We start from the raw sequence: 16,657 nt of genomic DNA, 5'->3' as shown, positions 1-16,657 counted from the left end.
GACCTAGAGCACCAATCCAATCAAGTTTCGAGGTCATGAGAAATGACCACAACTCGTAGTTGTGTTCATCAAGGTATAGCGGAACTCTTCTTGCTGCCATCTTTGAACCGGAGAATGAGAGTTGGGCTTGAGATGCTGAGGATTGTGCGTGTGAGGCATTCGGCCAGGGATTCAGATGAGGAGACGAGGTTCTGGTTTTGAGAAAAAAAACGGAGTCCGGATGAAGTCAAGAGACCAGAGGGTTTTGAGAGCGCAGCGCAAGACTGTTAATTGTGAAGAATTTTGGACTCAGAGCCGGAGGGATGAGTGAAAAACAAGCCTGAGGAAGAAAGCTCAAGGCGGAGAACAAAACAAGGGAGCCCAAGAAAGGGCCAAGCTGCTGAGCTGTGAAGGGGAAAAAGGCCCCTCACTACAAGAGACTCTCAGGTCTCAGGGAACAGGCGCAGGAACTGATGATTCTTTATTCTATCTATGCTGGTGATATATAACCTATTACAACTAGGGGCCAGGTTGTGGGACAGAAGATGAAATGCATATGCATCTGCAGGGAAAGGAAAGAGTGTGACAGATGGAGGAGCGGAGAAGGAAGAGAACAAGCTGTGAAATTCCAACAGGCGCATTACAATGAAAAACGCCCTCAGCTCTGAAGATGATCTCCTCCAGCTTTTCGGTCTTGAAGAATCCATCCCAGATGATGAAGTACTGCCAACAATTGTGTATTCTTCCACTAGACACCAGACCTTGAAAGTCTTAAACGTGCTGAACAATGCTCAAGGTAAAAGCACAGCACACTTGAATCCAAGGAGCAGCTTTGCTCGGCGGTTTCATGCTTGTACCGGCAATCTAGACAAGGAAGAAGTCATCTGAGATTTTGAGTTGGGACTGTTTCCAGTATGGCGCTTCTACCTGTGTGCGGTAAACAGCGGGTTGAGGGGAAAGTTCTTCAGCTGCCCTCTTCGAAAGGTCCGGATCTGGTGAGCGCTAAGAATCGAGAATATGGATAGTGGTATGGGAGAGGATTTTGTGTGAGATGGACAGAACGAGGGAGTTGGATTGCCCTTGGCGAGTGTGGTTGTTAAGCTCTTTAAGTGTTCTCTTAATAGATTCAGGAAGTATATTGTTGGATTCGAAAGCTCGGGAAAAGAGATAACTCGGAAGTCTCAGGAAGGATCTTCACGATCCGGATCAATAAGCTCAAAAACGTGATGATATCTTTTTGTCGGAAGCAGAATACCATGCGGATCCATCCTCCAAGTTCAGCTGAACTTGGATTCCAGATCCTCGACAGGCCCTCGTGCCCGCCGCGCGCATACAACTTGTGATGATATGAAAGAAGAAATGAGACAAAAGAACAAAACAAACAAAACAAGGCTACTAAATAAACCAACCCACCACCTACACTCCTCTCCAACGCGCGCATGAATGAAAAGAAAAAAAAGAAAGTAAACATAGCAACAAAACATAAGAAAGAAAGAAGATAAGAAAAGAAGACAGAAAGAATCAAGTAGGGAAGGGAAACAAGTAGATAACATGAGAGCAACCCAGCAGAAATAAAAGCCACGACCAGTATCCGCCGTCTTGATCCTGAAACGCAGAAAGCCAGAGCCTCGAGCTGGAAGGGCCAGATCCTGGGAGGGCTTGATGTCTTGAGTTTAGCCTCCTCGAGGGCCTCCACCGTCTTGTTCACCACATCCGCCCACCATTTGCAGACTGTCCCTAGTCTGCTCCTTCCTTCGCGTCGTCCTGTTGAAGAATGGATGAAGAAAGAAAAAAATCCCGCATGGCTCACATGTGTGGCGAATGTAATGCTTCAAAACGACGGCAGCAAGTACCCTGAGGTGCATACACATGGGAGGACTTACTTCTGTACTCCAATGCCCCCGCGCGAATGATATCTCTTCACCTGATCCGCCGAGAAACGCCTCTTGAGTTCCGTCCCGTCCAGCTCAGCCAACACGTAGGATCCCCCTTCCACTTGCTTGACGGCGCGGTAGGGCCCATTCCATTTATGAGCAAACAGTTGACCCCACTGGGTTTCAAGAGATCGATTGTATGCTAAGACCATATTGCCAGGGCACAGAGCGTCTCGAATTCGGTCAGCGCGTTTCTCGTCCCAGTAGCGCACCGAGTCCCCACGGGACTCCATCATTTTCCGATACGTGATCCCGCGCGTCTCCTCACTGCGCTCTAGTTGAATGAAGCGCGCTGCTATAAGATCTTCAGTCGTCTTCACAGAGTCCCAGTCGACACCCAGGTAGGATTCAATCTCTAAGTCCAGAGGCAGCGCCGCGCATTGCCCAAATACCAATTTGTAAGGGGAGTAGCCTGTAGTGCGCTTCGTCGAGATCCGATCTGCAAAAAGGACCAAGGGTAGGAATTTACAGCAATTCTTGCCACTCTCGCCAGCCAATTTAACCAGAGCCTCCTTCAGAGGACCGTGCCCTTGCTCGACCATACCCTGTCCTTCAGGATAGTACGGAGTAGATACACGGTGCTGGCCGGGAAGGGCTTGTAACATCTCCGCTAACGCGCCTCCAAACTCAGATCCGCCGTCTGTTGAATAGGCTTGGGCGAGGCCGTATCACATGGTCCAATTTTCTTGCAGGAACGCCGCCACTGCTTCTGATGTGAGGCTGTTTAGAATTTTTGCTTATACCCAACCCGAGAAATCGTCTCGCGCAACGATTAAGTACTTGGCACCGCTAGCTTTGAGGTGGACTGCATCCATTGCAACGCGGCCGAAGACAGTAGCTTCCCCAGTCGGATAATGAATTTCCTGAGGACGTCTCAGATCGCGTCGTTGGCAGGCGTCGCAGCTTTGACACCACCGGATAACAGACTGCTTCAATGAGGGCCACCAAAATCGTTCAGAAACGCGTTGGTAAGTTTCCGCCACACCCCTATGACCTAGGCCTTCGTGTAACTGATGAAGGATTGAGTCCTGCTTGGCTGGAACGGTGACAACAACGCGCGGTAGTGGAGTTCCACGCTTCATGAGCCTACCCGTTTGCAGAAAGAATTCAGAGGATTTACGCTTCAGAGCCCGGAAGTCCTTCAAAGACATGTCTTCCGGCTTCTCCAATGTCGCCAGAAACTTTTCCATTGCGCGCCAGTAACCTTCCTGGTAACCTGAGTATTCTTTTTGCTGCGCTGAGAAAACACAGGCCGGTCGGATATGAGGAGCTTCTTCATCAAAATCGGACGGGGAGTCGGATTCGTTGTTGCCTTGGGGACGCCGCGACAGTCCATTGGGCATAGTGAAAGACTTTCCAGGGCGGTGCACGATGTCGAACAAAAATAAGTGAATGAATGAAACCCATCGCTTCATGGGCGCGTTTGGTAAGCTCGGTGCGTTAATCATCTGGATCAACGACTGCGCGTCCACCTGCAACTCGAAATGCTGCCCCCACAGGACCATCTGGAGCTTCTTCAGAACCCTCGCCACGCCACATAATTCCAGTTTGGCTTGGGAGTACCGGGATTTGACGTCTGAGAACAAAAGAGATTCGTAGAGGGCTGGGCGGTCGAGTCCATTTGAATCTGCCTGAGTGAGAACCGCGCCAGCCGCGTGAGCGCTCAAATCTACCGCGAGCTTGATTTTACCAGCATCGGGACTGTAATCAATTTTAACCAGCACTATGTCTTTGCCCAAGATCTGCTTGAGGTCTTGAGATTCCCTCTTGCATTCTTCAGTCCAAAGCCAGTCCACGTCCTTCCGCGTCAGTCGAAGAAGGGGTAGACAGATTTGAGATAAGGAAGGAATGAAAATCCGGACATATACTACAACGCCCAAAAAGCCGCGCACTTCTGTTGCGCTAGTTGGAGTCGGCCACGAGACAATCTTATTAAACTTAGCTGGCGCCATCCTTCGGCCTTTCTTGCACACTACGTGCCCGACGATCTTGAGAGCCGGCACACAAGCCGCGAGCTTGGAAGCAGAAACCGTTAATCCTGACTCCTCTATTTGGAAGAGTATGCGCTCCAAGGTCTCTGCATACTCCCAAATGAACCTTTGGATACCAGAATGCCACGACAGCAACTCGTTGTTGTAATCAGACTTTGGGCCCTTGATCCCTCCATTGTCTATAAAAATACCCGCGTGATCCGGGATTTTGTCTTGAAGGATCCAAACCATTTGCGCTTGGTACACTGCCACGGAATTGGTGGCTCCCTGGGGCAATCGAGTAAGCTGAAACCGCCCCAGCGGTGTGTCGAAGGTAGTGAGTGGCTGAGAAATCGGATGGAGAGCGCGCTCGTCGTAGCCGCCCATGATATCCCCCAATCCGTAACAAGCCCGTCCTGAAAATGACTCCACAAACTCCTCCGTGGCAGGCAAGAGTCCAGCGTCTCAAATGGTGACCTTGTTGAGCGATTGAAGATCATGAACAATCCGCAATTTGCCATTTCCCTTGAGAACGCAGAAAACAGGGCTCGAGTAGCTTGACGTAGACTGCTCGTACAACCCATTACAAACCCTCTCGCGGATCAGCCTTGAGTATTCGTCCATCTTAGCAGCGGGAATAGGGATCTTCCGCTTCTGCCACGGTTCGTGCTCCACGACAGGGATGATATACGGCATTCCGTAAGATTCTTTCAATAATCCCCACTCGTCTTCGGTGAAAGCTATTGCCAGATTACGTTCGGCCAGCACGTTCTTGATCAGAGCTAATTCCGCCGGGTAAAGCCAACCAGCCGGTCCGAAATTGACTACGCCTAACCGTTCTTCTGTGACCCTTCCCTTTGGCACAAATGGTCCCGCTAGAGATCGAGGCAGACCGCAGTACGGATCACGCGAAAGCGGAGGCCGTTGGAGAGGGGGATTTAATCCTTGCGGCATAGGCTGATTGACCAGTTTGATTTTCTTCGATACCGGCTTGTACTTTGCCGCGAAAGTCAGTAGTCGCCGCTGCACCAAGATTCCGCCAAGGCAACCTGCGCCTTATGCCTGAGTCCAGCTTCCACAAGAAGAGAGGTCCGATGCTCCGACAGGTCTTCGAAAACCGCCTTGTCTGAGAAAGAAAATCCAAAAGAAAGTTCTTTGCTCACGTATGTGGCACGGGGCAGGGTTTTCTAAAACAACGGAGCATCACGCCTCGGAGGTGCATATTGGTGGGAACTTACTTTTACCCCAAATGCCCTCCACGATGGCCCAAAAAACACCATGCCTCCCTCGCCGCGTACTTGATGTGAACATAGTTTAAGCTCGTTGCGGAGCGGTACATTGTACCCCATATCCGTTGTATGGGCTAGTTTACCCTCTTTGCGGAGGCTTTCCGGATCATACTCCCTACAGGGCAAAGGAAGTTTATGCCCATTGCGGAGCGGTACTAGTTTAGGCTCGTTGCGGAGTAGCACGAGTTTACCCTCATCGTGGAGCTTAAGAAGTTTATTCTCGTTACGGAGACAATCGTGTAAAGCTTCCTGAAACAAGAGCTGAGAGAGCGCAGAGGGTTCCTTATGAAGAGCTGAGTCCTCTTTGAGGTGAAACACGGATAATTTCTTATCTTCATGGCGAGTTGAATCCGTCAAAAGCAGTTTCTGAGATCTGCAAGCAGAGGCGGGCGAATAGGGACGGCTCACAAGAGTGGCACGAGGCAGGGTTTTCACAAAGGTATTAGATACCCTGGAGGTGCATAAACTGGGAGGACTTACTTTTGCTTCAGTTTGCCTCCGCGGAATTCCAGTATCCTCCTCCGCTGCACCTTGTCTAATGTACACTTGAGATTGAAAACTGAACTGAAATCGAGCTGAGATTTTCTTTTTGATGGTTTTGAGTATCTTGAAATGTTTTTTGGGTTTTCTATTTTGCTGATCAAGAAAGAATGATGAAATTGGGAAAGCGGGCCGATGATCCTCTAAAGTTTGAGCTGATTCAACGGCAAGACTGCGAGGACCTAAATTAAGACCGCCGTAAATCGAACCAGCAGAGCTCATAAAAAAGGATGATCCTTGTTAGAATCGTTGGGAAGCCGCGCCACGTGCGCCAGCACCCCCTTGCATCCCTGACCAGGGAATTCACGTTCCCATCGCCCGGACCCAGTTGAACACAGCAATAACTCGATGTCGCGACCACTGGCATCTGGGATGATAATCTTCTCGCCGGATTGCGGGTTGAAAGAGAGGGTGGCTGCCACGTCCATCAGAAAAGGACGACCCAAGATCAGGAGTCCGTCATTGCGCGTGATCCAAAAGTGACAAGTCCTATCGATAGTTTTTCCGACGCAAATCGGGACATCCTCAGCCACACCTATCAATTCGCAGGCCTGGTTATTGATACCATAGACCGCAGACTGAAAGTTAACTCTCGGAGTCAAGTTAAACTGATTTGCCATTGTGTCGGATATCAAATTAAGCTGGGAACCAGAATCAATAAGTGGCTTTGCTGGAGTTTCTCCATCGCCTATTGTTGAGATATGCTTATATCCATTATGTAGTATGCTTCAATCCATAACACTAACAACGTGTATATAGTCTATACTGAGTTGTTCTAGGAGTTTCTTCCCCTAGTGAATCAGAACCATATCTTTCTCTCACTCCTGAGTGTCACAAGACTGTTTGTCTGTGAACTTCAGTATTCATCCCTTGTTCCCTTCAACACCTATGAGACAAGACAGATAACCTAGCGGGCAGGAGTAAAGATTTAGATCCGCCCCCAAATCCCGTACTTCGTCTCCCTCGGCTAGAGTGCCAGAGTGAACCTTGAGCTCTTCCGCGCCAACTTCCACGCGCCTTCGCGACACCCATTTTTTTACACCCTCTGCGACGGTAGGCGCTAGAGCGAGCAACTCCGCCACGGTCATGTGGGGCACGGGCAAGTCAAATATCTTCTTCAGCGCACCATTGACAGCATTAGGATGGTCACGAGCAACGTCCCGCTCAAAACGGACCTTTGGGCCGACAGGCTTCACCGCCTGAGACGGTGTATCTGGACGTGAATCTGATTCCTTCTGTGCGTCGCCAGAACCACGCTCAAAGAGCTCTGGTTCCTCCTCCATCGTCTGCGTTTCTTGGGATTCCTTCGGGACTGGAGTGCGCCTGATTGGTTGCTTAGCCGCACTACTAGGAACAGAAGGAGCCTTATAAAGTTTAGGGTCTTTGTGACGCTTCCTGCCAGCCGGATCCGCCTCATACGCGCTTGAGAACGACTGGGAAGAAACTGCGGGTGGGTACCACTGTTGAAGGGAGCCGCACCCCGCCTTATACTCTCCCAAAGGTTCCGCGGTTGCCTGATTCACGCGCGGAGAGGGAAAGGAAGCCACAACGTGTTGAATGGGTCGGCTAGAATCCCAGGGAATAAGCGCGCCGTTTGGCAGGAAAAAGTTCGTGCCTTTCTGTTCGACGAGCTTCTCCTCCTTGTCTTTCTGGAGCTCAAAACAGCTCTTGGTCCCATGCCCTTCACGATGACAGTAAAAGAACACCATAGGCGGTCTCGTGCCCGACGGCTGCGACGGCTTAGCGGGTATTGCCGCGATCTTCTGGTCAATCCGCTGCTCGAAAGCCTCAAATAACTTCAACAGCTCGTCCATATCCGGCGCAGGTTTCGGCACGGCAGGAGCTTCTCTAGGCCGCCTCTCCTCGCCCATCTTTCTCATCACCGAGTTACCGTCCAGGAACTGAGACGGCGCCACAGGTCGGCTGGTCTTCGACTCTTCGAACGTGAGCGCGGTCTGTTCCTTCATGACTGCATCCACGGCTTCCTTAAGAATCTGGAAAGTTGGCAATTTAAACCGGTTATCAAGAGTGGTCACCATAGTCCTATCCCGAACTAGTTTACGCCTGATCTCATCCTGAACCATCGACGAGAAAGACTGATAGTAGGAGTTGCGGATTTCTTCCACGGAATCAATATGCGCTTTGGACAAAAGATAAGACTGTATCGGCTCCCATGACTGACGGAAAGCCTGATAGTCTTCTGCCGTAGCCACACCTCCTTTCGACGACCAATCAGTCACTAGGGACGTCAAGTCTCTCGTCGTAAACCGCGCAGTGTCCACCTTTCCCCAATACGCGATCATGGCTGACTTCAGCTTTGGCCAATTGGGAGGGCTGAAACCATCCAACGTCTTGAGGATGTCCAACAACTCATTGTTTGCCAGGAATAACCGTATTTGCTTCGCCATATCCAGCTCTGTCGCCTCATCCAGACTCGCCACCATTTCGTAGGTTTCAATAAACCTCTCAACCTTAGTTCCGTCAAAACATAGCCGCTTGTTTGGCGACTTGATTTTGACCATCGCGCTGGATCCACTAGATTAAGGCAAAAGCGGAACAACAAAGGGCGGCTCACAGCGTGGCGGGTGATGCTTTTGACAAGTGTAGAAAACCCTAGAGGTGCACAATGGAGGGGACTTCCTTATAGCTCTCCTGTGCCCCGCGGCTGAAAAACTAAAAAAAATGAAAGCAATAACCGAAAGAGACCGAGGAAGTTTGGGTTGATCTTGATCCTAAAACAAGGATCCTAAAACGCCTTCAAAGAAATCTCAAGAAACCAAATCCGCCCTAAGACCACTAGTCCGTCTCAAAATCCTGAGGCGAGACTGTAAATCTTGAGGTCGCTGGTTTGATCCCGGCTCGGGGGACCAATATGGCGCTTCTACCTGTGCGCGGTAGACAGCGGGTTGAGGGGAAAGTGCTTCAGCTGCCCTCTTCGAAAGGTCCGGATCTGGTGAGCGCTAAGAATCGAGAATATGGATAGCAGTATGGGAGAGGATTTTGTGTGAGATGGACAGAACGAGGGAGTTGGATTGCCCTTGGCGAGTGTGGTTGTTAAGCTCTTTAAGTGTTCTCTTAATAGATTCAGGAAGTATATCGTTGGATTTGAAAGCTTGGGAAAAGAGATAACTTGGAAGTCTCAGGAAGGATCTTCACGATCCGGATCAATAAGCTCAAAAACATGATGATATCTTTTCGTCGGAAGCAGAATACCATGCGGATCCATCCTCCAAGTTCAGCTGAACTTGGATTCCAGATCCGCGACAGGCTGCGCGACAGGCCCTCGTGCCCGCCGCGCGCATACAACTTGTGATGATATGAAAGAAGAAATGAGACAAAAGAACAAAACAAACAAAACAAGGCTACTAAATAAACCAACCCACCACCTACACTCCTCTCCAACGCGCGCATGAATGAAAAGAAAAAAAAGAAAGTAAACATAGCAACAAAACATAAGAAAGAAAGAAGATAAGAAAAGAAGACAGAAAGAATCAAGTAGGGAAGGGAAACAAGTAGATAACATGAGAGCAACCCAGCAGAAATGAAAGCCACGACCAGTATCCGCCGTCTTGATCCTGAAACGCAGAAAGCCAGAGCCTCGAGCTGGAAGGGCCAGATCCTGGGAGGGCTTGATGTCTTGAGTTTAGCCTCCTTGAGGGCCTCCACCGTCTTGTTCACCACACCGGTAATTTCAAGTACGATGGCGCTAGGCCTAGGTCAGATTCGGTCCTGGGTCCAAAGGGTTGTTCATGTTGGGCATGGCGATCCAGCAACAACTTTTCAAATGATCGGGCAATGCGGACATGGCAGCAATGAGGTCTAGCAATTTTGTTTATTGAGCTGGTCAGACGGAATGGCAAGAACAATGTTGCCGACTTTACCAATCACAAGGTCCAAAACAATGATGACCGCATGGATGCACTCGCCATCACTCCTGTTTGTCTGCGTGTCTGTTTTGCAATTGATAACATGTGAGTTTGATGGATTACTGGGGGTTTAATGAAGAGTTCAACTGACTGTGTTTTGATGAAGGTTGGTTTACCTCCCTCTGTCTAATGAGGACCCTAACGTCAAACAAGAGATGGCATGAGAAGTTTATGTACGCTTTACACCTTGCAAGTGCTCAAACTGCAGAATCCTCACCCCCAAGGCGGTCAGCTTTATGTTGTAAGATACATTCCGCAAACTCTGGGAAGTTGTAAAGATCTTTGTACGTCCTATAGAAATCTCTGTGGTTAGAGGTCCACTTCGCAAATGTTTGAGTCCATTCGTTAGGATAATTGTATCCGGGGTAACTACTGTCCTTCTCATCAGACCTGGATTGCTTAGTTGTATGCGCTTGAATCACACCCTCTTGCCAATCTTTGTCAAAGATGGTCAAAGGTAAGGGCCCTCTGAATTCACGGATGTTCTTGTCGAAAAACGGAGTAAAGCCCACATCAAAATGTTTTGGGAGCAATCCTTTGATAAAAACGATGGTTGTTTTGTCTCTTTTAGCAGTGTTAGAAGAGGGACTGTTGCCATCTGTCAACTTTGATCTCGCAATCACGGGTTTTGACACATTCAAACAATCACTTGTGACTTCTCCAGATGATTGATCTTTTGCCAAATTGGAAGAAGGATCAGACATCTTGTTGTACATCCTATAGAAAAAATCCGCGTTTTGTTTATCGCCTTTTGCCACCGCTTCGGCTACTTTTTCCCACATCATCCCTTTATCTGATTTCACCAAGCTGAGAGATCCAACGTCCGGACGATTGTGAGTTGCCGGAGTATCCACAGGATCATCAATTGCAATTGATGGGATTGTAGCGTTGACGTCGCCTCTCGTCACCCAAACCTCCGATCCTCCGAGCCCAACTTGGGGAACACTTGAAATTATTGCTTTGTACTTGGCTGCTATCGCCTCAGCAGACTTATCAACGGATTCAATTGGTCCTGGAATTTCTGATAAACCATCACGTTTGATACATAAGTATTCCCTATAATTATTATTGCCACTCCTCGACTTAGAGGGCTAACCTTTAAAAGCATCACTATCATTGCTGTCTGTGTTTTCATTGATGACCTGTCGGGTACCATCACGATTATTGTTCTTGTGACGCATATCTAGCATAAGGACATCATCAAAACGATGAACATCATAAACGATGACAACAATAAGCATGCCAACAACTTAGGCTACTGAGGGAGTTATTAAGGATAACTAACCGTTTGATGAAGTTTCCAAACTTCCTCAAAACTCACGGTCATTGTTTCTAGTCTTGCGATCCACACGCGAATCTGATAAACAGATTGTTCTAATTAGAATTTCTCCATGTCGTGAACGCAAGCCAACAACTTGGGCCTCTATCAATATGCAAGCCAATAACTTAGGTTGCAAAAATGTGACTAACCACCCGAGTTACCACTTAAATCGTCTTCTTCAGGTAAACCAAGGGTCGCACTCGCTCTCTCCACGCCTACTATTGCTCCTCCCGTCGCCGGTTGTTTCTACGCCAATTCACGAGTTGCTCGTTTTACCATTTCGTCAACCATGTTGAAAACGCTATGGTGTTTAGAAAGAAGAAGATTTTGAAAAGGACGAAAGAAGGAATAAAGGAAAAAATGAGTTGACTGAGAGAGGAAAACCTTGAGACGGCACTGCAGGAGGGAGTTTGGAGGTTGAAGCTCTTGGTGGGGTAGGGAAGAGGTTTTAGGTTATAACCTAAACTGACTCTGCTCGGGAGTCGCACGCGTGAAAGGGGCACGGGCCTTGTCCCTGTGCTCTCCTACACCCCCGGTCTGGCCTGTTCCCCAAGCTCGCGTGCTTGGACCTGGGTGACCTCCCCTAGCGGTCCGGTCACCGTCAAGAAAAGTGGTCGTCGTCGGCATCCGTATCCATACCGGTGGTGCGCGTGAGCCGGGATTCAACAAGATCGTACAAGAATGGCATTTCATTCTCAGCCACAGCGTTTTCTCGCATTGCCTTTGATTTGCAGCTGAAAAAAACTGGAGTCACTGTTGAAGAGCTGTGATACGGGCCTTTCTTGTACTCGCCATATCGGTTCCCTTCTTCATTCAAGCATTCCTTTGCCTACATTTTACAGATTAATAGATCCTCATCCCCAATAACCTAGTGTAGGACTCAAGCTGAAACTCACTTGGGACAAGATATAATTGCGCCACAATGATCGACCTTCAGGTTTTGAACAGACCAGGTCGCGGATGAAATCAATGATTTCAAATGTAGAATCGATGCCTCTAGAGCCGCGCCACACACTCCGCTTGATTACAATTTCTGGATGCTTGTGAGTGAGAAGCCCTTCCTATAACTTTTTGGGAGTGAGCTCGTGGTTCTGAATGACATCACAGATGTGAATGATTTTTTCGTGAAGCGTGTGGAGTATTGGAAGGTGAGGCTCCATCTTGCTTGAAATGGGGTCTGCCTTGGCAAGGGTTGTTGGGCTACAATTTACCGCTCGGCCGAGCTGTCCGCTGGATCAGGATGATTAGTCTTCGGAGGTGGCCGAACTTGGATATGAAAACAATTCAATCCCAACTTCCAAGTCGATGAGAACTTCATGACCGTGTGCCAATTGGTTGTGTAACCTTGAGAGTAAAAAAAAGAACCGAGGGCGCTCTACGGATTTATCACCCGGCCTCCTCCTCAGGAGGAGGTTGGATGGATTGTTGCTTTTATTACACAAAGAAGAAACAAAATAAGGACACTTTCGAAGATGGGGTTCCCTTGGCAATATGGAGAACTTTCATGGAATGAAAGAAGTGAGAAAAGATTTGGTCAGATGAGGGAGAAAATGAGGATTACTGAAAAAAGGGGGATTTTCTCGAAAAATCAAGTTCCTCCTGCGCCAAAGATCACCGCTTGCGGGCAAGTCCCTCCTGCGGAGTTCGCGCGAACGCGACCTCCTCGGAGGGACTTTGTTAAGTTCGCCTCCAGTCCTATCACCAACAACTTTCGTACCGGCTTCTTCGACCCCCCCGTGCTCAACGATTTATCTCACTACTCCGGCTGTCACGAACGCAATGTCTTCCACTGATACCGCAGCTGGCTCGGCTGCCTCAGGGCTTCTTTCCCAATATCAAGCTAAACTTACCCAGGTCTCGACAAGTTCTGTTTTGATCCAACTAGGTGAGATGCTCCTACTTGGCTATCTTTTTTCCTTTTTTTGCTGCTTCCTATACCCGTATTCATCAAACATACACCGCATCACTAACTGAGTCTTTGTTGTAACGTTATAGTTCTTATGTTTCTTTGTTCGCTGGGAACTCTCTTAGCATTCTCCATTCTACGTCCCAAAAACAAGATCGTTTACATGCCACGCTACAAGTATAGTGCCGAAGACAAGCGACCCCCGAAGTTGGAAGATGGTCTTTTTGCTTGGCTGAAGCCACTGGCGAAAGCTACCGAAGACGAACTACTGGCCCAGATTGGTTTGGATGCCGTCGTATTCTTGCGATTCTTACGGATGTGTCGATGGATGTGCAGTTTGCTCGCTATGCTGGCCTGCGCAATCTTAATTCCTTGCGATGTCATCTATAATCTGAAGATCATGGACAAGTCACAGTTTCTTAGTACTTCATCTAACACGCTTGCTATGGTGAGCATCAGCAATGTTCGTGGATCGTAAGCCCCCCTTTTTTATTTCTGACTGAGCTTATTGATGAACAATTTGAGTAAATTTTTATTTCTGGCTGGCATTTGTTTCGATTCACAGTTTCCTATATGTCCATGTTGTATATGGTTACCTCGTCACTTTTATCGTGCTTTACGTCATTTACGTCAACTACAAAACGGTCGTCCGCCTACGATGGCAGTGGTTTAGAAGTCCTGAGTATCAAAACGCCATATACGCACGTTCGATCATGATGACACATGTTGGTGCGTAAAAAGGAAAATGGCAACTGGTTGTTCTGGGATTTTTATCTGAAATATTACGCACTTTTTCACTTATAATTTACAGGCTCGAAGCATATGTCTGATCCCGGCTTACAGACGTTGCTTTCGCAACTTCAAATTCCTTACCCAACTACAGCCGTCCACATTGGCCGTCGGGTCGGGATGCTTGCATTTTTGATCGAGCGTCACAATCAAACCGTACGTGATCTTGAGCAGGTTTTGGTCACATATCTCAAGGGCGGCAAGATCTCTGCGAGCCGGCCCACAACTCGAATTGGTAAAAGCTTCTTGGGCTTTGGAGGTCGAAAAGTCGATGCGATCGATTTCTACACTGCGAAGATCAAACAATACGAACTCAGGATTCAAGCTGCCCGTGATGCTATTTCAGCTCGTAAACCGGAAAAGTAAATTTTGAATTCATGTGAATTTATCCACATCTTTTCTGACATCATGTTTCCTTGTGGGTAGTTATGGGTTTGCATCTTTTGCAGCAGTTGCCTATGCGCACGTGGTGGCCAAGAAACTTGGAGCTAAACGGATCAAGGGAGTTGCATTCTCTCTAGCACCGCCACCGCAGGACATCATTTGGGAAAACCTCACTAAATCGGACATCGTAGTTTTTCGTCAACGGGTCATTGGAGAGGCTTTCATGACTGTCATTGCCACATTATACGTGATACCCCTGGTGGCACTTGCCCTGCTGGCCAATCTAGCAAGTTTGACTCAATATGTTGGGTTTCTGAACTCATGGTCAATAGCAAGTCCTGAAACCTTTTCCGCTTTTGCCGGCATTGCCCCACCTCTTCTGAGCACTCTACTCCAATTGGCGCTGCCTGTGATCATGAGAGCGCTTGCAAGGTTCCAAGCGGCCACCACTCATCAAAAGTTAGATCGTGCAGTATTCTCCAGATATTTCGCCTTCCTGACCGCCACCCAGTTTCTCATTTTCTCATTGTTGGTTGGTGCAATCATTTGTAGTATCTACTTCTGTACAGCTGTTATCAGAAGCTGATGCTCGATTTGTTCTTTCTTTCGAACCACCAGGGTGTCGTGTTTTCTACAGTTGCAGAGGTGGTCGTCGAAGTGGGAAAAAAAGAAAGTTTTGCCCGCATTCTTCAAAATTTTAACAAGCTGCCCGACAAAATTCAAAGCACTTATCTTCAACAATCCAAGTCAGTATATCTAACCTTCCAGCTCCGATTAATTCTCTTGCCAGGCAGTCCCTTGCTCATCTTGTTTTCATTCAGTTATTGGTTAACTTGGTTCCCTTTGCGAGGATTTACATCTGTGCTGGATCTTGTTCAAATCGTATCCTTGCTGTTAGTCTTTATCCGGACCAAAGTATGGGGTCGCACACCTCGAGAAATACGGGAATGGACTAAGCCCCCTGAGTTCGACTATTCGGTATATTCTGCAAACGTACTCCTCATGCTACTAGTAGCCTTTGTTTGTAAGTAGAGTAGTGTTTGCATATTTCTCTGCTATGTGAAAAACCAAGATTTGACCTTGTTGCATCCATAGATGCACCGCTTGCACCGCTTGTTCCTCTTCTAGCCTCTGCTGCCTTTTTTGCTAGCTCGTGGATTTACAAATACCAGCTGATGTACATATCTATCACAAGATGCGAGAGTGGGGGGCGACTATGGAGAATGCTCATCAATCGGGTCTTGTTTGCTCTGTGCGCAATGCACGGTCAGTTTTCAAATACATCCATCAACTTTTTACTACCCTGCATTAATGCGCCTGTATTCTGCCGCCGTTTAGCATTTCTATGTCTTACCATCGGGCTTCAACTAGGATGGGTAAGATCCCTCCGTAACAGATGTCAGGTATGCAAACAGTACAGCTGATGTTGTCAATCTGCCTTGTAGTTCAAGTCAATCGCAACGTTGCCACCATTTGCAGTCGTAATAGCATTCAAGTTTTTTTTGAAAACGACTTTTGATTCTAAGTTTACGTGGTACATTCCCACCGGTCCGGAGTTCTCGCAGGCGCACAAGCACAACGCGGATGCTCGGAAAAACCGACTGATGAAGCGATTCGGACATCCTTCCCTGCACGCCGAACTGTTTACCCCTATGATCCATAAAGATCATCAGTCCCTTTTGTCCGAAGTCTATCGCGGGCGGATCGGCGATCCCGGTGAAGAAGCCAAGAATGCAGGTGCTCAACCGAATTTTGGACAAGTCAATTACGCGGGTGGATCTGATGACAAACAGTCTGTGCCTGGTGGACCTCAGCCGGTCGCAGGCGGGCTACGATTTGCTGCCATCGCCCAGCACGATCTTATGTACTCTCAACAACAGTTCCTCCGAGAGCGCGGTGATGACGAAATGTCACTGGCATCAACATCTCTTGGAAACTTGGGACACGCAAGGGAAAATTCAAACGCGCAAGTCCTTCAAAAGGAGCTGAACATTCAAGGATATCTGGAGAATGGTCCTCGCCCCAGCTTTCACTACCAGGAACGAGGCGGAAATGGTAGCCGGGCCGCTTCGCCGGCACCACACGAATACCCTCCTGAATTTGCGAGCACGGTTGGATTGCCTTATCACCTTCCGAACGACAGTTACGGCCCTTCACCTGTTCCCACGCATAATGAATCACTAGAGTTCGATGGGTTCCATCCCGGCATCCCTACTAGTCGACATTCAACATATGGAACAAGGTAAATACAATTTTGCTTTTGCCCGTCCAATTGATGTCCAGGGCCTTTGCATTTGTGATACTTGCTCATACCATTACTTGGATGGTCACTTACAGCCAATCACGATCCACGAGTCCTCTCATCACCAATCGCCGACCGCCTGCTTGAATGTTCGTACACTTGAGAAGCTACATATAGGAATGCATGATGGTTGTATTAATACGCTTTGCCGAAGTCTGCCACAATCTATTTTAAAACTTTTTTGCATATACTATTTTTTCTCGTAGATCTGTTCACTGTAGTGTACAAATACCGACTCAAATATTTAATGATAGCCGCTGGCTTTTGCTGAAATATGATCTGCGCATTCGATACTCTCAGTTAGGATAAGGAATGAT

At 48.1% G+C, this 16,657-nt stretch overlaps 1 protein-coding gene across 1 annotated transcript; it reads left to right on the top strand.

Annotated features, from left to right (window-relative positions):
- Nucleotides 1-12,738: 12,738 nt before the first annotated feature.
- PtA15_2A1 (uncharacterized protein) lies at nucleotides 12,739-16,427 on the top strand (the record flags this gene model as incomplete). The annotated part of the gene is made up of 11 exons (XM_053166196.1): nucleotides 12,739-12,844; nucleotides 12,955-13,339; nucleotides 13,431-13,594; nucleotides 13,677-14,016; nucleotides 14,081-14,570; nucleotides 14,657-14,784; nucleotides 14,860-15,062; nucleotides 15,134-15,304; nucleotides 15,377-15,414; nucleotides 15,484-16,280; nucleotides 16,376-16,427. 11 exons carry the CDS (start codon nucleotides 12,739-12,741, stop codon nucleotides 16,425-16,427), a joined length of 2,874 nt encoding a protein of 957 aa, XP_053017245.1.
- Nucleotides 16,428-16,657: the final 230 nt, after the last annotated feature.

The sequence above is a fragment of the Puccinia triticina genome, chromosome 2A (assembly GCF_026914185.1).
Source record: "Puccinia triticina chromosome 2A, complete sequence".
Taxonomy (NCBI): domain Eukaryota; kingdom Fungi; phylum Basidiomycota; class Pucciniomycetes; order Pucciniales; family Pucciniaceae; genus Puccinia; species Puccinia triticina.
Note: the sequence above shows the minus strand (reverse complement) of the source record. Positions and strands in the feature narration are given on the sequence as shown.